The 23,460-nt window shown below is 35.9% G+C and overlaps 1 protein-coding gene across 1 annotated transcript in view; it reads right to left on the bottom strand.

The window, feature by feature from the left end:
* Window positions 1–3,711: 3,711 nt before the first annotated feature.
* Window positions 3,712–23,460, bottom strand: part of PRR16 (proline rich 16) — a 101,553-nt gene continuing 81,804 nt past the window's right edge. Inside the window, exon 2 of the mRNA XM_026045015.1 lies at window positions 3,712–4,568. Within this exon, the coding sequence (XP_025900800.1) occupies window positions 3,813–4,568 (756 nt within the window). The 3' untranslated portion in view covers window positions 3,712–3,812. The remainder of the gene's footprint in view (window positions 4,569–23,460) is intronic.

The following is a 23,460-nucleotide window of genomic DNA, read 5'->3' as shown; positions in this document are numbered from 1 at the left end:
TCTTTGTTGTCAAAAGCAGCATCACCTCTGAAAAATCATATAATTCGTCTACATAAAATGGCATTTTTTGCCCTTTAAAATGGGTAACAGGCAGGAGTTTGTGAAATGCTACTGAAGGGGCATAGGGAAAAAGAAAGGCATCTCAAAAAGAGCAGACAAAATCAGAGGTGGAACACGCAGGAGAGCAGGACAGAACATTCAGCCTCTCAGTGGGATAAGCAGAATACAAAAGCAAAAGCTGAAAGCCAGATGCAATTAAAATTTACTCCACAGAGCTGAGAATTATTAACTCAGTGGCTCAATGAAACTGATATCAACCAGGTATATCAAAGCACATCTATAGTACACCCCACTTAATCTGGAAATACTAACAAGTTTACAAGTATTTGACAAGCCTAAGTCAAAGCCTGGGGGAGAAATGTACGATGCTATCAGAGGTCAGTGTCTATTGGAAAAAAAAAAAAAAAAAGAAAAAAAGAAAGAAAAATAGTGAAAATAGAATATCCTCTACCACTTTCTGAAAATATACCTAAAACTATACTCGAATAAATACTAAATAAAAACGTCTAATTGGATTAGTACTCCAGATTTGCTTTCTTTCACCAAGCTATGGAGCATGTAGCTTAGATTGATTCCAAACTCCACCTGAAAACATTTCAGTTTTCAGGAGAAAAAAATAATGTTATGAATTAGACTTTGCATTAGATGTTGACTGATAGAGTAGTTTAATAACTTACACACTGATGTGTTTTAGAGCACTATTTTCTTTCTCTTGTTGAACTAATTTTCCGATTCATCACAAATGTATAAAGAAAATGCTCCAATCCTAATGGCCTTCCTAAAGGTGCAACCAAATGACACTACATTTCATTATTACTTGAACTTCTGTCAGAAATCAATAACTGCAAGTAGATTATTGTCCTCCATCATATATCTTGAAATCTCCCAAAGGACAGTTCATGTGTGTGCTTGTGTGCTTTTTCTATAGCAAACTTGGCAATATGGTAGATTCTTGTAGAAATTAAGATTTTATTTATTTTGCATTATGGCTGACTAATAACTTTAGAAGAAGTAGCAGCCAGCACTGAAAATAATACAAAAAGTCTTAGTCAATACATAGGCCCCAAGTGGATAGTAACCCTCAGACACATAGCAGCTTCAGAGGACTTAGATGAAGAGCAAACATCCTGGTTTTATGACAACAACCCTGGGTAGGAAACATATTAGAACAAAGATAAATATTCAACTGAAAAAAAAATCATAGGAACAAAAGCATTTCCTCGGGCAGAAGACAAAATAAATTAGACTTATGACTATTACAAAATTCCTAGAGCTAGCACTCAAAAATAACAACACAAGAAGCATACTAAATTAAAGAGTACCACGAGATGGCAGATAAATAGCAGATATATGCCATGACATCTGTTAGCAGTCAGCTAGAGAGATACTGAATCGATCATCCTATAGACAGTTCTCTCTCTTGGGAGACCGGCTAGTTGGGCTATAACTCCGGAGAGAGAAGAAAGCACTGTGGTCAGAGCTGAAGAGAGGACAACTGGGGCTATGTCTGAGCATAGCTAAACTAGGTACTAAACTAGGTACAGATAACAACCACAAGAACATCTTTGCTAGAAGATACACCCTGTGAGACAGGGGGTAATTCAGGTAGACATGTTCAGCAGAACCTTCCCTCTCCCTGGATATTATTATTTTCTCAAATCTAAGATGACACAAGAAGATTTTATATTAAATATGCAATGTTGGATCTGCATTTGCTTATAAATTATTGTTCACAGTACAATAATTTTCCTTCTTTAAGAAGGAAAAAATAACAAATAGCTTCTAAAGAGCTGATGTGTGTTCTTTATGGTAATGTCAGTGTCAGCATAACAATAAAAAAATTGTTGTTTTTAAAGGAAACAAAAATACAGCATTTCAGTTTTTAGGTGAATATGTCCACACACTATTTCACTGATTACAAGTGCAATTTTTACGTTGTGAATGAAGGAGGTGCTATAGCCTCCCTCAGGGTGGGCAAAGGCCATGCAACAAAAACTTCATTAGGGCCATGAAGATCATACATACCCCCACTCTATTTACCGCATTACCCTGCAAACCAGAAGACTTCATTGACAACAGAGCTCGTGAGATTTAACACTGTGAAACAATCCAAAACGTGAAGCGCATCATGAGAAGAAAGTGGGAAGTATTTGGGTAAGGCACGACTAACCATATAAGATAGTGTCTATCTTGCTTTGTGAATAATACAACACAAACCTTTAAATGGATATTTGCATAAAAGAGAACTTTTGTTAACTGTAGTGATTTTCAAAGGATAACTTTCTGTTAGGATTTTGTTATGATTGTTTTTACTTGTTTGGGTTAAATTAAGTGCTACAAATATACTATAATGTGTATACAGGGAAACTACTTGAAGACTGGTTTTAAGTTTAATTCTTACTACTTCATGAAAATGAGATTTTCAACTTAAAAATAAATCTATTTTGACTAGTAAGACTCTAGAGAGGCCAGCTCTGATCAAACCATAGTGTCTGTTTTATATTGCAGCTAAAAATAAATGTTGGTTTTATAAGGCATCTACTGTAGGGCCATCTGAGAGCTTAATTTGGCTTGAATTTGTAAATTAGAGATATATTATCCAWTTTCCTTTATTGGCCACATGGATTTTAATCTCCAAATCCCAACAATTCTCTTTCTGAGAACAGTATTCTTTCACAAAATAATTCAAAAAGCTGTAGACTTTCTTTTGTAAACCAGTAAGAATATTAATGGGGTTCACAACCAAAACATGATAACATGTGAAATATCTTGTTTTGCATGCTAATTCTTTGCAATTGTACAGAGCTTTTCAACTTCAAAGCTCTTTACATAAATTAAGTAGATGTCCCTGAAAGCCTTGGGCAAAATTTTCTTTGCCTTATAAAACAGATTTGCACCAGACAAAAGTTTTAGGACTGTGCTTTGTTACTTTCACCTCCATTTGACCTATATGTAATAATTTGTTACCACTACTTTTCAGATGGAGCAATGGAAATAGAGTTGGGTTAGGATATGCTCCTGAAAAGTCCACACTTGCCCTGTCTGTGGCAAGCTGAGCTTCTGAGAAACAAAATACAAAGTAATTTAGTTTTCTGAAGTCACCTCAACTTTATCTTCTAATTATTTCTTTACTTCCACATCAGAGATCAAGATGCCTGAAAGTCTGATGATTACCTCCTCTTGCACACCTCCTCTTGCACRCGTTATATGTAGATATAACGCCTTTGCCCAAGTAGTCAGGCAGAGAAAAATGCATTTGCTAAAGTTCAGTCAGAAGTTTTTCTTCAGTACTCTACTTTGCTTCTCCAAATTACATTTTAAAACATATGTGCTAGAAGCAGTTATGTTCCCCAAAACTCAATAGCCCTAGTTATTCTGTTATGTCATATAGATTGAAATCCTCCCTGAATTGCAACACAACAGTGTCAAGCTGAACCTTCCTTTCATTGTTTTTTGGACCCTCATGCAGATATGAAACTGTAACAGAAGGTTACAATCTATCAGACAAATCATGAGTATTTTTTGTTTTTCAAAATGAGATTTTTTGCTGAGTATTTTGTAGCATTAGCATCAACAAGCTTTTTTTTTTTTTTTTTTTTTTTTTTTTTTTTTTTTTTTTTACCATTTTTTATGCCACTTCACTGGACACAGGGAGTAACATATTAGGACTTTTTATTGCTTGAGTAGAAAGTGCTCATTACCTATTTATGTTTATATATAGGAAAAAATATAGTTTCTTCAAGTGGCATACATCACACTGTTGTGGTGGTTGATTTCCTCAGGATGGTCTTCTGGGGTTTTGTTGCAGTTTGTGGAGGCACAGTTGCAGGTCTCGGAGGAGGAAAGCTATTACTGGAACTTATCCCCAAGCCTCCATTTTCGAGGGAGAATGGAGGCAGCAGAGGTGGAGGAGGCGGCAGAGGGCACTGGTGTGGAGGCTTCCCCGCGAGGCGGGCAGGCTCGCTGTGCAAGTGCACCTCCCTGTTTCTAATGTTATATCGAACATCACAGTCAGGGCAGTAGCCATGGTACTGCACTTTTTCACTAAATCGTACCCGTTCCCTCGTCCCTGGCGGTGGACACCGTTCTTTCTCAGGTCTATGCGTCAGAGGCTGCATGGCAACTTTGTCCAAATTACTGTTGGGTATACAGCATACATCCCCATTCGGTACACGGTTTGGCCCTCCTGGTAAGCCCCCGTTTCGCAGCAGAGTTCCATTTGTCTTCACGGGGTTGGCAGAAGGAAGCGGTCTTGGGGGCTCATCGCACTTGACGGGAGTCAGCCGTGGTGGCGGAGGTGGGGGGTTGGGTTTCCTCAGCACGGTGAGGATGGCGGAGGGGTGCGCGGGGGGCTTGATGAGCGGTGTGCTACCTTGCACCTTGATCTTCTCCAAGCTGGAAGCCGTGGTGCTGCTGGAGCTGCTGTTCAGCGTGTCTGTCTTGGAGCTGTCCGTCATCTCATCCTCCAGCTGCAGGTCAGATGTCAGAGTGTCAATCTGGTCAACAACCTGCACAACAACCAGAATGGGAACAGTGAGAAAACCTTTCCATGGTGAAGGTAAGGAAAACAAAAGTGACTTCCAAAATCGTTTTTTATTCCCTGATCAGGACTGAAGTATGGAATTTTTTGACCATTGTTCCTTTTTCCTTTCTGCTAGTTTGATAATAATAATAATAATAATAATAATAATAATAATAATAATAGCAGCAACAATAATAATGGGACAGCTAGCTTGCTAGTTCAACACCTGAATACAAAATAAATGCAACTTGCAATATATTCTGGAATGAAATTCTGTTTCTTCCCCTCTAGGGTTTACTTGGCAATATCACTGTATGCGAATTGTAATCCTTCAATAATATGTTTTGCCTTCCAGTGCAGGAGGAGACTGAATTATTTAACTTCAACTTATACATGACAGTTTCTGAATCCAAATCTACTGCAGGATAGCTCTTAGCTTTGACCTGTTAGAGAATCTAGACTTAAATATGCATCTCAGTATTGGTAGTATTATACATGTACAGTGGAAAGTTTGATACAGTCCTTTCTGACTGTTTTCCACATAAATAATTTAGGTATAGAGAAGGAACTACTCCCTCACCCCATATCAGACTGCATGTTATCCTGCTGGGAATATTTTCCTTTAGTTTTGTTATCCTTTGAAGCAATTTTGATATAGCATTTCTTGCATGAAAAGTAGCTTGATTTCCAAAGTTACAAGTATTTATAAACTCATGCATTTTATTCTTAGTTCCCCTCTACATTTCATAGTTTTGTTTCTGATCACTTTTAGTTTTACTTTTCCAATTTCTTTTTTTTTCCCCCTTGTTTTTATGAAGGACATTTAACTGATGGTGCCTTTACTAGCTAGGCATAATGTGCAATACATTAGTTAAAAGCCCATCCTGAAAATTGTATTCCACTTAGAGGTGAGATAATTAAGTCAGTCTTAATCTAAAAGTAACTACAGAGAACAAAGCACGGGAACTAATTCCAGGTTTCCAAATCAATCTTTCTCTTTGCCTTATTTCCTTACAAAATTTACCAAAAAAAAAAAAAAAGAAAAAAAAAAAAAAGAAAAAGTAAGAAAGAAAGAAAGACCAGAAGTACAAATAGAAGAACTCAGGAACTCATACTTTGAGTAACTGTAGAAGACCTGTGACATTCTTGGGGGCAGCTGGAGGCTAGAGAGGGCATCTTAGTGCATGTCAAATGAAACTAGATGCCTCTACTTGGACAGCTGCCTGTAGTATCAACTATGCTCCTCTGAGATTTTCATTTTTGCTTCCTATTATCATACTTCATCATCATGCTGTTTACTTCAGAGTAAACTTATTTTAGAGTTGAAAAAGCCATGTGTTAACAACTGCAAGATGGTGGAAGTGATTTCTAAAGGCAGCAACTCCTGAATCATTTAGTCGTACACCTAACTCTGTTGTGAACCCACTGGTAAACAGTAAATGACAAAGGCAAATGTAAGAATTGTTCTGCTTCCATCACTTAATCATAATTGAGAGTTTTGTATTTTAAATGTGCAAAATTTACATGCAGTAATTTAGTTCTCTTTATGAAGGTCAGTACCTTCATTCTCCTAAAAGCAGCAAATACATAGGAAAACATGAGGAAGGAAGAGGGCTTCCAAAAACCTCTTTCAAAAGTTTTACTATACTTTTTGTTTTACAGACCAACACAGCTACAAATATATTTACAGACAGAAGCCCTAACCACATTTTGTTTCAGTCTTTACTTCAGCATGTCTTTCCAAGAAAGGATAATGAAAAAATTATACCCTTTGAAGATAAATGTATTCCCTAAATAATCAATCCATGAGAAAGGCCCAGCTGAAATAATAGGCATATCCTAAACTTCTCCTCCAGGGTACAGCATACACCTACTTTTGAAAACTCGTAAGTAAAAATCTGTGATAAAGCAATGCAAGAATCACGGTGAGAAGGGGAAAGAACTCACATTATCACCACATATTACAAACATAAACCAAGGCAGAGAACCACAAAAAACTTTTCAAAATGAATTAGTGACTCTAAAGGCATAAGGAAATGACATGTGTTCAGGGAAGTAGGAACTTCAAGGATCCCTCCGTAAGTTTTGTCTGTATTTGTGTCAAAATTAGGTCCTGCCTGCATACAGCTGAATATTTCAGTGAATCCCTTTCTGGAATCCAAGTGGTAAAGTGTTTGTAAACTATCAGCAACAATCACAGAGGTGACAACTGCAGTACAAACTAAAGGAATCCCATGGCACACAGAGAAATAAATACATACATACATACATACATATTAGAGAATTGAAGGCAAGAGAGAAAGAAAAGATATCTACAAGAATGCTCAGCTCTGGAGTATTTGGTAGCTTGTAGTTGTGAATGTAAATTGGTCTAACTTATAGTATCAGATAATACTCCAAATCAGGAACTGTTTGTGCTAAAACATTATATAAAAGCTAAATTAAAATGCCAAGAGTTTCTTATTTATGAGCTTCTTTAGAGATTAGCTTATTCCTACAAGTCCTACTTTTATTTTGCCTCTATTTTATACCATGATACCCCCTGAAACATTTTTTGGAAGCATACAGACTATAAAAATCAGTATCATGAGTGAGGAAAGACACAACAGTGGTTATGGAAAAAACATCCATGAAAAGATCCCATAGTTATTATTTAAATAAACTACAAAATTGTCCTAAAGTTATTATAATTCACTCATAATTTTCAGTATTGAATACAGAATACAGAAGAAAGTAAAAGTATGCACAAAATTCTGTCTTACTTTTTTCCCAGAGCTTCAATCACAAGCACTGTCTTCCTTGCTCTAAGCTCTTGTATGTGACATAAGGATGCTTTTTTTCTCCACAGTGCCCAAAATGAATCTACCATATACACGATGGAAACAAAACCTGCCATTTATTCATAAAAGACCAACACATTAAAGGTTATATTCCATTGTTGCTATGAGGATATTACTGTAATTATGCATCACTCTTGTGTCATAAAATGGCACCATTGATGATGACACCACTTAAGTCCATTCAAACCACCTTTTTGACAGTGCAAAAATATTTTGTAGATAACAGGGAATTTGAGTCTTAAGAATGGTCCTTGAATTTAAATAACTGTAGAGTTTATCTCTTGCCCTCCAGCAAGTATGTAGTACACATTTGAAATTCTATGTCACCTACCCATTTGTAAAGCAGAAAAAGAACACAAAACAGCTCTGACAGCACAACATAGTTTATCTGTCCACATTCATTCCCACAACAAGTTGTGATCCTATTTACAGTTGTTTTCTCTTGGTCTTTTGCCCCCTGGAGGAAAAATTCAAATAGGATGAAAAAGTAACAGAATAGGTGACTAATACTAATACAGCAAAATTGATGCAGTAAATAAATAAAGCAAAAAAAGAACAAACTGAAAGTTACTGTATCTCTATTCTGTAAGAGTGAAGCAAAGAATATTTAAAAACAAAAATGATACTCTAATTGTGCATCTGTTCATTTGTGTTAATACACGCGTTCAGCCCAAACCTTTCAACTTCACATCTAAATTCTTCAACATGTTGAAGTTTTGTTTATATCATCACTTTAACAGTAAAATATGCACAACAATTTGGTGTGTTTATTATATAATAAAGAGAAAACTGAACTGTTGGAGTAAAGCAAATGTAAGGCAGATACCATTTTTATCTTTCGTCTCCAGTTATTTGATTAACAATTACATTAAATTACATTAAATTAACAAACTTTGCATTTGCATGTTCTTTCACATTTTTATGCAAACACTCATTTTCTTCTGGTCTTTCTAAGACTAGACAGAAGATCAACAAAAGCAACAGCATTGGTAAAGCAGGGGTCTAAGAATTATATTCATCATTTAGAACAGGTAATCAATCATTTTGAATTATATCCCATCTCTACCGAAATTCAAAGAGCAAGGGTTAATTCAAAAATCTAACACTAGCTAACAGCAATTAAGAATAACACATAAAGTCCTAAGTGAACAAAAGCAGAATTACATAAAAGAATTTATGATTATATTCAGTAGATCTGGGGAAAGAAAAAAAAAGTGAACTATAAACATACAATTTAAGAAATAGTTCAATGCCCAAATGCCAAATGCACCAATGCTTCAAAATCTGTTAACTGAGGCGGTAGATCAACTCGCCTTGCAAACCACTTTCTCTTGTTGAGTACCTAATCACAGGAAAAATTAATGTTGCATGATTATAAGAAGATGACAGATGTTGGCTAGAGCAAATGAATGTCAAGACATTTGAGTTCTTGCTTGTCACTAATCTTTAATATTTTTAAAATTTCTTGTAATAAATCTCTACCAAAAAAAGTTTCCACAAGATATGTACAGTAATAATTTCAATATGATTAATTGTAGAGATACAAAATTGAAAAAAATCCCATACTGTAGGAAGTAATCTGGGGTACTTTCCTGATATTAGCAACAAACAAATCTTTAGAGGATGCTATAGATATTTCAGGTGCTTTACAGACAAGCAAAATACCACACTTCTCTCCACTTCAAGAATTTTCAGTTTAGGATTACACACAGACAGAAAAAAAAGAGAACAAGAACAAAATTAAACTAAAAGGTAAATGATACATAAGTGTTTACAAACTGCCAGCTGTGTTTAATTTTAATAGCAGTTTTTTGTTAAAGAAATGTTATGAATCACACCTATCAATGAAGTACCAGTGAAGATAAAAAGAAGCAGTCAGAAGATAATCAAAGTTGTGGGGGATGGGATCACTGTGTGCTCCAGAGAGAAGGTGGATGAAACAAAGCACTTGTGCAAAAGCTCACAAATCACCATTGAGAAAAGGAAAACATTAAGTTGGCAGGGATTGATCAGACTGACAACGTGTCAGCTAACGTTTAGTTGGAGTAGGCAATGAGGCTGCACAACTATGATTAGAGACGTGGGTGCAAAATAAACGATCAAAGGCACTCTGGACACATTCTAGGTTTAAAGTACCAAAGGTGAAGAAGCTAACGTGAATGAGGGAATGAATGTTATAGACACGAACTCTGAGACCCAAGTGTATTAAGAAACATGAGAAAGAAAAGGTAGCTATGGATATGTGCATCTCACAAGGTGTTAGCCATGAAACATTTGACCTGAGGGTTAAAGCGCCAGGAATGTCTATGAAAAGTACTGCTCACTGAAAGGTTATACAAATAGTTTTTAACATTTATACATATATACATATATAGAGAGAGACATATAAAGGAAAATGACATGAGTTTTTCTTCTATTCCTAAAATTACACATGAACTTGTGTAACATTTATAAGATGAGCTGTAAATAAAGTCAAATTAAAGCTTATTATTTGGAGACAGTGTTCTTCCCTTTTGATTCTCTCTCAGACTGCATCTTAAAACTCTACAGAAAATGAAAAGCTGCTTGATGCTGATGTATAGATATAATCTTGTGATATATACTACTACTTCAGTATTTATATAATTTACAAACATTTCCTAAGAAACTAGTTTACACTTTGAGAGGAAAAAAAAAAAAGGAAAAATTTCCAGGTAAAAGCTCTTCTGTGGGGGAGGGAGAAGAAAGCGGATGGGAACACATGGATATTGCAAACAAATATTTGTAATGCAAAGATACCCTATGATTAAATCCATATCCTCAATTCTATTAAACTCCTTAGATTAAACTGCTGAAACAATACAGAGCAGGCATAAACTGTTGCTCTTCCATTAAGGCCAAGTTGTTGTTTCTGCTTAAAAGTATCTGAGAATATAGTTCAAGAAAACATTTTGGAATTATCAAAAGGAACCAACGGTCATCTAACACTTCTCATGCTTGAACTGCTTTTATTAAATTTATCTGTCTTCTACCTTCTCTTTTAAGGTGTATTTGTGAGTAAAAATCCTGTTTCAATTAGGTCAACATTCAAAACTCCAAATTTCTTACTTGGGGCCAGTATCTCATTATGGGAATCCACTTTGGCAAAAATGAGACTTCAATGTGACATAGAAAGTGGCAATCATTATTTATTTTACTTCTTAATTGTATCCCTAAACTTATATTTCAAAAGATGATTGACAGTCAAAAGAACATTTTGCAGTGCTTCTTTTTTGTGTGCCTATGCAAGGCGCATCCACAAACACATATTTAATCCACTGAGAATTTTATTTTCTCCTTACTACAAATGTTTCACCAGGTGTGTTTTTCTGCCCTTCGAAAGGCAGAGGGGAATTTAAGCAGGAAGGCACTGATGTTCAGGGACTACATAAACCACTGTCTGCACTTCAGCGCACTCCAGAAAACAGCTGTGTTTTTTTTTTTTTTCCTTTTCAGTGTTCCCTACTCTTCAATGAATTAAGAAAAGCAGTATACTGCTAGAGATACATAAACCTTCTAGGACATGGATTTTCAAAATTACATTTTTTTCCTGCGGTGTCCATCTATTTTCATTGTTTAAATTATATTTTTACGGTTCAAATGGTTTTATGAGTAAGATTTTTAAATTGATTTGCTTCTGTATAGACTATCACCTCTTAAAACAGCTCTTAAGACAGCTGCATATGCAAAAATTAAATGGTAGTTAGCTGTGATACTACTTGTGGAATGGAAAAATCGTAATCCATATATTCCTATTTAGTACTATACTACAGCAGTGTGCAGTTATGAGACGAAATTTTGTAGGAAATAAACAGGTATATGCAGACGTGATTTTAAACAGATCAGATTACAGTCAGGTCATGAGACTAGTACAAGTTTCTGCTTGTTCATGTAGCAAAAAAAAAAAAAATCAAGTATCACACACACACAAAAAAAAAAAAAAAAAAAAAACCAGAAAAAGGATTTGCTGGTGTTCTTTAATGATAAACCAGCATTCTTTCACAATAAAATAATACGCTCTTTTTTTTTTTCAACAACCAGGGAAAAAAAACTTATAAAGTTTGGCATGGATTTTTTTCCTGCAGGTGCAGAAATAAATATGTGACAAACCAGAAGCAGAAACATTTAGCTAACAATAAAACAGCAATCACCTCTACCACAAAGAGGCCATTCTTGCCTTTAAGTAAAGAACTGGCAAGCATGCTATGTCAGTAGTTCTAATATGTTATGATTGCATCTCTAATCCTACAAGAAATTGCTCACTTGCTATAATTACTACAGGAATCTCTAAGACAAGCTGTCAAACTGTTTACCTTCTCATCGTCTTTATTCAGTATATCCTATTGCTACTGGCCTTTTGTTGACAAAAAGGAATGTTCAATATAACCAAGGAAATAGATGGTTTTCCCCCTGCTAAGTCTTTGCCTGTAATTGCTGAACCACCACAGAGTTAAACAAAAATGAAAGGGAGGCTCCTTTAATACTGAGAGCCAGTAAAATGTCTTGTTCTCAGCTGTTTACAACTTCAACATCAATCATCCATCAATATATTTATCTTTTGCATTTGCTACAAATATCTTCTTCTCCATACCTACAGTGAACACAGCTTCCAGATCAAAGATAAATGCACTCTCTTTTCCTCCTTTAAAAATAATATCCCCATTGCAATTGTACACTATTTAAAAAAAAGGACAGTTTTTGATATTATAAAATTTTTTTCAGTTTTAATATCTTTTGCTATATTTTTAACTATTGAAAAGGAAAAAATAGTAAGTTCATGTAACCATTTTTTATTACACTTAGGAATCATTATGTTTTAATGATTTTTAAGATTTTGCAATGTCTTTTGCCATTCAATTTTCTCTTTTTTAAGCATTCTATTCTTGACTACCAACATAAACTGACAACTACCAATTACTTTATTTTCAGACTGCCTAATGAAGTAACTTGTCAGAAAACACAGGAAAACACACCAACCCTATGAGATTAACTTCAATTTATCTCAAGGAAGAAAAAAACTGACAAGTGACTAATATAAGAAAACCTTTTCTTGATATCCTGCATGTTCAGTCACACTTTGATATGCGATTGGGTTCACTTCTAAGCTGGCTGTGGTACTGTGCTATCGATATTTCAGAGACTTTTGTTCTTGAGCTTTTGCTTTAATGAACAAAAGGCACTAAGGACAAATAGCACATGTTTTTCTTCTAGGATAATATTGAATACATGGTTATTCATTAACTTTGACTAGTAGATCACAGAAATAGTTGATTTTTAAAGCATATTGACAGGAAATGAGGATGTCTCCTTCTATATCTACTTCTATCAAAGCTATCATGAACTAGATTTTATTCTGTTATTAAGGCTTATACATACTCAGTCCCAACTTCAGCTCTCTCTTCACTGAGGTCCAATAACTGATATTTTTTTCAGGGAGGGGAAGATGGGGTAATTAGTTTTAACTGGGTAAGTACTTTGATCGGACTGACCATGACAAAAAGCCGACATCTAGGCAAGAATATAAGAAAACAGAGGTCACAGAAATATTTCTGCAGAAACTGTCCCAGGATCATACATTCTTCTACTTTAAAGACTTCTTAATAGATTTTGCATTTAATGAATCTTGACTTGTCTATGAATCTATGAACTTGTCTAATCTCTGTTCTAGTCAGTAGAAGTTTTTAGCATCTCCAGCATCCTGCAGTAAGAACTTTCTCAACTTAATTGCATGGATGAGCCACCTACTCCTTCTTTCAATTGGAATCGCATAATACTAAACCCTACCTGTTTTGTAAAACCATAGCTGTCTTGATGTTATAAATGTCTGAGTAATACTGAGTAACATTTCTACAAAAGAAAAGAAAGACTCAGAGTTGGCTATAGCTAGTGGTCCTTCTCTGACGTTTTAGTGAATGTTTTTTGCAGCATGGCAAGCAAGGTATATTAATAGTTATGTATATTTATTTTAGGATATTATAGTACATTATTAGGAATGAATGATATTTGAGGCAGTACACATTTTGGGGTAGATTCCAAGTTCAGTACCCCCAGGAGATGGCTCTGTGTAGCAGCTCAGGGAGGAGGACCCCTCACTGCATCCCTGTTAGCCTGAGGTTTGTCACCACTGAGGTACCTAACAGATAAATACTACATTAAGTAAATTTACACACAGACAAATTCTATAAACTTTCTGTATGCACTTTCAGTTGTTTTTGCCAACCAACCATTTTCGATAAACAACATTTTAGTAATTTCAGGAAGCTAGCACTACCCTTTGCAGTACATTTATACAGAGTTATTGATTCCTCTGCATATGCATGAACTCAGAAACATACTGTTATCAAAGTCAGACTGTATTTAACTGCATTCTGACATTTAACAGTAGAATGAACATCTAGTTAGGCTAGATGTAACCTTATAAATGGAAATTGAAGAATATGCTTGAGAAACTTCAAGAATCGTAGGAATCTAATAAGATCATGAAAACTCCATTTCATCCCAGCATTTCAGTGACAGTGAGCTGGAAAATCCAGTCAAAATCCGGAAAGAAAAGGCTTCCCTCTAGGGAAGGAAGAAAAAAAATAAATAAGAGGAAGAAGAAAGGCATTTGAACTGCCCTCCTGATGCACCTTTAACATCTTACATAGAAATGGTAATTTCTTTGCTTATCCCTTGGGGTAAAGTTTGCTAGAGAGGCTGCCTGCAAGAACAGAGACAGAGAGGCAAAGCCAGGTAGCTGGCAGGTATTCATATCATGAAGGATAGTGCAATTACAGTTCCTGTCATGGACAAAAGAAGAACCCTGATAAAATGATGATAAAGAAACAGAAACCTGAGCAAATAAATGGTAGGAAAAAAAAAAAAAAAAAAGTATAGTTAAAGGAAACTCATCAAAAACCAGCTATTTCAAAGTATTAACTGAAATGTAAGCTCTCGTTTTCTATGAAGGATTCTGCAAAGGTTCACACCCCTGGTGAAACGTTCATATGTTTTCACATTTGATTATGTAAGAGATTAATTTTAAGAAAGTAAAGGGATTAATCTGTTTATATAGTGTCAAATCCAGGGGCATGAACAGATCATGCTGATTTTAACTGTGGGAAAGGATTGCTATGATTTTACATATAGTCGTACCTAGACTGAAAGACAAACTACATTTCAGTATCAGCAATAAAGAAGAAAGCTCCCTCAGAATTATCAGGAATCCCTTTGCTTTGCATCCCTCTCCTGACCAATAACTTAAAGCAAACTTCCAAACTGTGTAAGCATGAAAAAATCAATCTGCATACTTGAAAAATTACATTGGTAGAGTACCTCCTTGGGCAGCAGTGTTAATTAAGCATTTTTCAAGAAGGGAGTCTAAAAGCAACACAGATCTAGCACAATGGCTTAAAGATGACAACAAAAGATTCAGATTTAAAAAAAAAAAAAAAAAAAAGAAAGAGGACTTCCAACTAGTGGAGGAAGAAATGAAAATTATGTAACAAAATATGTCAGAAGTCCATTTTCATTTACTCACAATGAAAAAGGAAAGCCAGAGAAACTTAAGGGGAAATGAGAATTTTTCCTTTTATTGTTACCCTCTACCTACAACCTCTAACATATTGAAATTTTTTTTAGTAGTAGCATTTTTTCTACTCTTTTAGGTTTAGCTTTAGTAGTTCACATGACTATTGCAGCTCATGAAAGTAATGGAACAGTAGAAGATGATCATATCCTGTAGAGGAAAGCAGCAATCTCCTATTTACTCCGTTTCTGAAAGTACTTACATACTGTACACGGGAAACTGTCCAACAAATACATTACTTAGACTATGTTTTATACTGAATTTACTGAAATCTAAACTGCATTTTTTGAAAGACAAGATCCGTAGACCACTATTTTTTTATATTACTGGATAAAAAAAAGATGAAGCTGCACATGATAAGATGAAGCTGCACATGATAAACATGGATCAATTATATCCACAAACATAATTTTTTAATTCATTGACACAAATTAGGGCATTTTAAAGACAAATTGCAAATCAATACTCACTGCTTATGTACACATTTACATGCAAAGAAAAGGCTTCCTTGTAAAAAAAGGCATGAAACTAAAAATGAAATTGTATAAACACATTCCCCAGTAACACTCTATGGCTCTGAGATCCAGAGTACTTTGGTTTCATATACAGAGACTGGAGAAAACTTAACTTGATACCTTGGTGCATCTTCTTAATCAAATTTAAATATATATATTTGTAAATCAATATTTTAGAAATGATAATTTCTAAATTAATCTAAGCTGCTACTTTATTGCAATTCCTTTATATTAACTTTAATCTTATACATTAAGTATACTTCTTTGACACTAAAAAAAACACATTGTGGAGGAATTGTTTGAAAATGGTAACTGAGAGGAAAACTAGGGCCTAACAGAAGTTTTGGCATTGCAGGAGCTTGCTTGGGGTGAGACACAGCTGCCACTTCCAGGATGGCTGATAGGCATGGACTTGGCTCCTCCACGGTTCCGGGCAACACAATCTGCCCTCCTCGCAGCTGCAAAGGGGAGTAACGGAGCATGGAGTGGAGTGAAGACCCCGCGGCCAAACTCTGTTGCCCTCCCTGTGCCACAGATAAGCCACGCAGCAGCTCTCCAATGGGAGATATACGATAACAAGCCCGGTGCTGAGCCAGAAAGTGGCAAATCACTCTTTTTGGATGAACTTTGCTTGAATTTTGCTCATTATACGCTCATTATAATGGCAAAACACACCTCCATCCCAAAAGTTACCCGCCTCTGAGGTATGACCACTCCTCACTGAGCATGCGCTCTAGATTTTCGATTGACTCTACCTTTAAATGAAAGCAAGAAACTTTTTCACCAATCAATAACAATATTAAGTATGACTCTAGTCACTCAAGCCCCACCTCAATGTAAAGAAAAATATAAAAGGTGAACTAAGGATGAAGAGGATAGGGGGAAGAATCCATCCTAACTCTTGGGCCAGTGAATGGGCTGATCCCCCTTCCCTCCCCTCGAGCTGAGACGCCACCTGAGAAGACTAAGAACTTGGGAGGAAGAATCCATCATCACTCTTGGGTCAGTCGACGGGCTGATCCCCCTTCCCTCCCCTCAGGTTGAAACACCGCCTGAGGAGACTCGAGACTGAGAGCCCTCTCCCATCTTCTGGGGTGAGTGATGATTGCACATTTGTACATCAGAGCTAGCTAAAAAACCCCACGCTGTAGTAGAGAATTTCCTGTACCAACATTCGAAATCTGCTTTGTAAATGTTGTATTTGAATAAATCACACTGTTTGTGAACTGGACTACTTGTCTGGGGGGAGGCGATTGGACCTACAGTTGACAGACTGTTCATGAATTCGATGCTGCCAGAATTGAGCTTACACTTGCTTACACTATTTGGGAACTCAATTCGCTCCTAGGAAGGCGATTGGACCTATGGTCAACGGACTGTTCGTGAACCCGATACTGCCAGAATTGAGCTTATAGCTGATCAGGCTATTTGGGAACTCAGTTCACTCCTAGAAAGGCGACTGGACCTATGGTCAACGAACTGTTCGTGAATCCAATACTGCCAGAATTGAGCTTATAGTTGATGACGCTATTTGGGAACTCAATTCGCTCCTAGGATTGGACCTACGGCCATAGGCTGTTTGTGAACCCGATACTGATTTGACATCTCCTTCCCCCCCGACACCACTACGGCTTTCAAACTGCAACATTTCACACACGTTACTGGGAAGACTATTAGCCAGAACTCTTCCTGTTCACCTGAATCTAAAAGAGGCTCCAGAAACAGATATTTATTATAATAATCCAGAAACAGATATTTTAGAGTGAGGGAGTCTTTTCAGTCTAAAAACGAAAAGTTGTTCTCGATGAAAAGTCAATGTATCTTTTTGGAAACTACATGTAATATTGATGGATTTTTTGATTAACAGGATCTTATTAGTGAAACACGATTCTAAGCCTAGATGGCCTCTGCATTTTCATAGTGCGCACCGTTTCTGTTATGGTTCTAAAGCCACTTCTAAGCACAAATGCAATGTGAGAACCATTTTTATTAATGTGGATGTAATAACTGTGAGCCCGTTAAAATACATTTTTAGTAGGGCTCGACAGAATTGAGGATTTTGCTAAGCAGACACATTTCCAAACAGCGATTTTGGCTTTAAAACATTGCACAATGTATTAAAATTGCATTTAAACCCACAATTTGACAAATCCAAAGTTATACTCTTCTTTTTACAGTAGAAATATACTAAAGCAAAAAGTTGGTTTTTTCTCCATTCAGATATTTCTGAAATACTCTTTACACTGATAGACTTTCACCCAAAGAAAGAGCTTCTCTTCATGCGAAAGGCGAACATATGTGCCTTAATAAAAATAATTGCATAGCAAATACTTAAAATAATTGATAATGATTATTATTATCAAGAAGTTACATAACTCCTTCAGTGGAAAGCTCTTAAAACATGGCAAAGATGGACACTCTTCTTCCCTCGCTCTCTTGGTAGGCTGTGGGCCAACACTTGCGCTCCTGCAGGCCAAGTCTAGAAGTGAATGAGCTTCAATCTTGCTCCAGGAAGGTGACAATAAAGGAGCTATTGCAATTACTGTTACATTGACCCCACTGAAGATTGGCTGACTTCCTCCCTCTAGATGTAGCAGACAGAATACATGATGTAAAAGAAGCCATGATGAGGTTACACCACTAATAAAAAATAGTAACAAATCAGCTGAATCCTTTCATAAGCAAACATAACTGTAAAGCACTTAGCTTTGAAATTAATACTTAGTTGCTCGAAGTTAAAAGACTTCTGTTCACATAGCTTCACAAAATATTTAAGGAATTTTTATACCATTTAAGGAGTTTTTATACCATTCTGCATACATCATGATTATCATAATGCTGAAAAAGGCTACTGAGTCTCAGTGATTCCTGCCTTCGGTTTGAACTTCATTTTGATCTAATTACTCAGAATGAAAAGATAATAAGGATACGACCTAGGCACAAAAAGATTTATTTTTTTGAGGTCTAGGCAGATACATAAATCTGGTCCTTTCAAATCATTAGGAAAGTTTTATTACTTTAAACAGTGAATACCAGCAAAGTGTAACTGAAGTTAGTTCTACAAATATAGTTAAGTAATTTAGTAGTAATTACACTGTTCGTGTTAACATAATACAAATAATGCAGATAGAGTGTTTAAAAAATTAAAAGTAAATAATGCTATCTAAAGTTACACGTTTATATAGACGGCTGCTTAGTCTACAATCGAAGATGAATTTAATCAAAACCACATTTTCAAGAGCTTGAAGAGGTTTTCTATTTGCCCTGCAGTGTAAATAACTTAACAAATGCCATAAATTACGCATGTTCAGAGAGCAGAGGTGAAGGAGAGGGTAGAGCTCACGTCTGCAGCCAGATACATGTTCTATTTGCTTAGCTATACAAACACTTATTGAGTGTGTTTGGGAAATCTTTAAGGTTTAGAAAGCCTTCTGCTATGAAATCTATTTCCAGTATTTGTGATATTAAACATCCCAAAGAGCAAAGAATTCTGACCTCAGAAATATCGTTGGAGATAACTCCAAAGCCGACAACCGTGGTTCTGGGGGTCTCAGCAGGGGGTGAGACCAGGTAAGCTCCAGAGGCTTCTGTCAAATGCATGTGGCCCATCTCTAGCTCAAATGTTTCAAGCACAAATAAAATAGAAAAGGAACAACTTCCCCTCATTCCCCCCACCCTTTCTTAGGCATTTGGATCCTGGTTTTCTCACTATACCATAACAACTCTATTTATGGTTAAAAATCCAGCAAATTATAATATAAGAAAATTCAGTTAAAGCTTTACTTTCCATTTGCACAGTCTGAAAAGGAGAAAATTTTAACCAAAGTACAAACAGCTTCAATTTCAACAGGATTTTATAGTAAGTTAGTAGATTCAAGCTCACCAAACAGACTCCTCTCCTGTGATAAAAGCATGTGCTAAAATGCTTTTTACCACCCTCAGAGACACTATTTAACTGTTCTAAATATCTCAGTTACAGGAAGATCTTAGAGCCTGTATTATCTGTAACACATTCATACTCCTAACATTTCTGAGCTATTAAAAGGAAATTTTTATCATTATGTACAGTTCAGGAATCCAGGGTTAATTTTGGAGTAGAGCACCATACCACCATATTTTTACTGTTTCTGGTCCAGCCAGTATCATGTGTACGCAGTTCTGCACTAGTCTATTCTCAAAGCAAACAGAAGCTGAGCTGCCTCCTCTGTGGTATCGGTTTCCCTTAAGTGTGCCTGCTTTTGCTGTTTTTTAATGCAAGAGAAGCACAACTTGTCAGAAATGCTTATTAAAGACTGAAGGTGACATTCAAGGGGTCTATTTCCATCAATAAATGACTAGCTGCATCACAGCAAGACACTGCAGTAGCGAACTACATTGATACTGAAAGTAGGAAACAGTTACAGAAAGGATTTGCAAAAATATGGCTGTTACGGGGTAAAAATAGCAATGCCTTGCCTAGATCACGCAGAATAGCTAACTGCATTCAAGATTCACCATAACATCTGCAATTTTCTCACCTAAGATACAGCCAAAGTGATTCCTACCTTGAAACAAATAGGCAGTACTCAGCTTTTGGCCTTTCTATGCTCTGGCATTCCAGCTCAGCTGCTTCAGTTGAGTGAGCACAGTAAAAAAAAAAAAAAAAAAAATCTACAGAATGCTTTTTTTTTAAAGCTATGGATATTAATAATTACTTTTATGATTACTGTTACAATGCTAGGAAAATCTGATCTAAACCTCACAGAGAGAGAGGAAAAGAATGTTTCTATGCTGGACTGACGGACTTTCCTTTTAGGAGACATGAATACTTGTTGCTTTTTTTAAAAAAAAACACATATATATTCATAATACACCAGGAACACAACTTCTGTTCAGATTATTTGCGCAGTCCCTCAAATACTAAGTCATTTCTTTGACTGCCACCCACTTTACTAATCTACTTTGAAGAGTCCTCATGCCCAGGCCTTATAATTCCCAATCCCTTTCAGGTAATTGCAGTACTTGTGGCAGCAAGAATGAAATGTTTTGTATCTATTATGTGAAAGTGGTCTTTACATGTAAAGTGTGTTATTTTACCTGTGTGATGCCAGGATGCAGAGAAAAGCACTAGAGAGATGTCTGCTTCTCAATGCCCTCAAGACAATGGAACTTACCACCATTTGCTTTATTTCAAATAATAATGCAGTCCTATTATCCAACAGATTGCATCTGGCAAGAAAAGATCTTGCTTACAACAGGCCTCTGGCACATGTTGCCATAACATTTTACCATAACTTTCAAATGCTATTGCCTTATGTTATCATTTTATTTTCTGGGCTTTCAGTGAAAAGAAATGGCAAAATATTGTCAACTTGTAAGGTTGCTATTCATATTTTAACACTGAGACCTAGAGTTTCAGAGTAATGATTTTATGTAGGTATCAGGGTTTGCACACATTCATAAAACAGCTCCGTATACTAAGACAAAGTGTGTATCTATCTCATACATTTAAGTGCTGAAAACTTTTAGAAATATAATATCTACTTTCTTCCAAAACAAAACAATCCAAAATGCCTAAGAAAAAAATCAAATTCTACAAGTTTTTGGATTTTTTTTGAAGATCACTGAAAACTTACCTTAAGTTTCTCAAAGGAATAAAGGAGATTATTAGTTTAATATGAAACACAAGCATATATTTAAATTCAAATTATAAGTTCTGACATAAAGCAGCTCAAGCACATTCATAAGAACTCTCTATCCACAGATATGTACAGTTTCCTGATAAAGGTTTAAAAAAAAAAAACTATCAGATATTAAAGTCAAGTAATATGGCATACCGCTAGCTTTTAAAAGTTTTGTACATTTAAGTTCATACAACATTAGTAATTAATATTGTGTGCTAACTCCCCTAGACAGAAAGTGCTAGAGAAAATGTCAGAAGAAAAAACATTTGAACTTACAAATGAGGGTTACAGTTATTTCTAATGTTTTTAATACCAGAAGAATTAAGACAAACCAAAATGCTGCTGCAAAATATCACAACTATCATGGATTTCTTCAAGTCTCCTCACATACACACGTACTAAAATACCCTATGAGTGTGCTCAAATTGTTATGCTATCCTTAAACTGGAGATCGCCATATCAAATAATTGATTTTTAAAATCAATTATTTCTGCTACTTTGAGATCAAGATGTATGAAAATGAGGTATTAATATAACAAAAGTGCAACAATACGATTAGTTCATTAATACATGATGGCATCATAAATATCACAGCAGAAGATATAATTGATAAGATTTTTCTCATCCTCCCTCCTGTTGTGATAGAAAACAAATGTCATCTTTCTTGAATGCAGTTTTACTGCATTTACTTATTCAAACAAAACACCTACAGATCACATGAAAAAGGACAATAGGAAACAGAGGCAGTTTTATGCCCAGTAGTCTGTAATTTCTAGCCCTGCAATTGGCATGACTAGTACGCTGAGTCAAGACAGCAGCTTCAGCTGCATATGACCCGCTTTTTTGCTCTACTCATGATGCTGTACACTCTGGAACAGGAGCTATTCTTTGATTGTGTGAAGAAGCATTGCAAGGTCTGCAGCACACCTTACTCTTTTCCTACAATACAGTGCTTTAGGGAGAACAATGTTGGCTAATTCTGTTTCCTACAGGTTCTTTCTAGAGCTGGATAAATATAGTCCTTAGAGTTTTAAGTGTAGATGTCTCAAAATCCAAATATGCTTTTAATTTGCTTTCCTCTATAACATACGCACTAGAACATCTACTGAAAAAAAAGCAACAGCCTCTAAAATTCTCCACTTCACAACCTCACTACATATTACAGAACTTTTGTTGTACATTGCAGTTACTTCAGTTGTGGAAAGTACTTATCTTCAAGAGTAAGATACAATCAAGTAATATATTACATTTCAACATACAGTAAATACTCACTGCAACGCTGAATATGTCATGCTGACACCCTGTCTGACGGGTGAAGCACTTGGCAGGCAACAGCCAGCACCTCATAGCACTGCTGGGGGCATCCTCGCTTGCTCCATGCAGCACTAGTATGTACTACTTCGGTTAACAAAGAAATACACAAAAAGTATTTTACTTTTTTTTTTTTTCTGCAGAGGACTACCCAAATTTGTAACGAGAACTGCTACAAATGTATGAAAATCAACACCGATGCAGTGTCTCCATGGAGAGCAAAAGCAACAACAGCATGCTGCACAAACACACATTCATTTACACGCAGATATTGCATGAAATATTACATCAAATGCACATGTACTGCATCTATATGCACCTACAATAACAGCATGGAGATAAGGAAGCATAATAAAATGCTCAGCTCTTTCATACGCTTGAATTACGGAGGCTGCCTAATGCACAGGTATATGAACTATTCAAAATATCTAGCTTTTCAGACATGAATTAAAATAAAATGTAGAACCAGAATACTTTAATAAGCCCTAAAACAGAAATGCTGGACTACTAAATATAAGATGAGAAAACACAGTCTGTATTAAAAATGAATAGAAAAAAGAGCAATTATAATCTGGCTGTCGAGAAGCATTAGTGGGATTTTTCACTTAGACTTCTAAGTGGTTCAATTTCACTAGGAAAACTGGAGAAGATGGAATTTCCACCTTTTACATGCTCTGATTCAAAACCATACGGAGAACATCTTCCAGGTGGAATTGCCTCCTCAGAGACATCCATTAGCATGAAAATATCCATGTGCTAGAACAACGGGGACCTCACAAACTAGGGATGGTAGTAGCAAGGAATCGGGGAGCAAGAGAGAGATTTTTTTTTTCCTAGAGAAGTGACTGATGTAGTTAGTAAACAAGTTTATTCCCCAGTGAGGCAGCCACTATTCAAGATCTAGCTCTTTCTGAAGTTCAGCAAAGACAAAGGCACAGTTACGTACCATCTATACAGATGTATT

This window comes from Nothoprocta perdicaria, unplaced genomic scaffold, assembly GCF_003342845.1.
Source record: "Nothoprocta perdicaria isolate Ctin4 unplaced genomic scaffold, notPer1 scaffold_395, whole genome shotgun sequence".
Lineage (NCBI taxonomy): Eukaryota > Metazoa > Chordata > Aves > Tinamiformes > Tinamidae > Nothoprocta > Nothoprocta perdicaria.
Note: the sequence above shows the minus strand (reverse complement) of the source record. Positions and strands in the feature narration are given on the sequence as shown.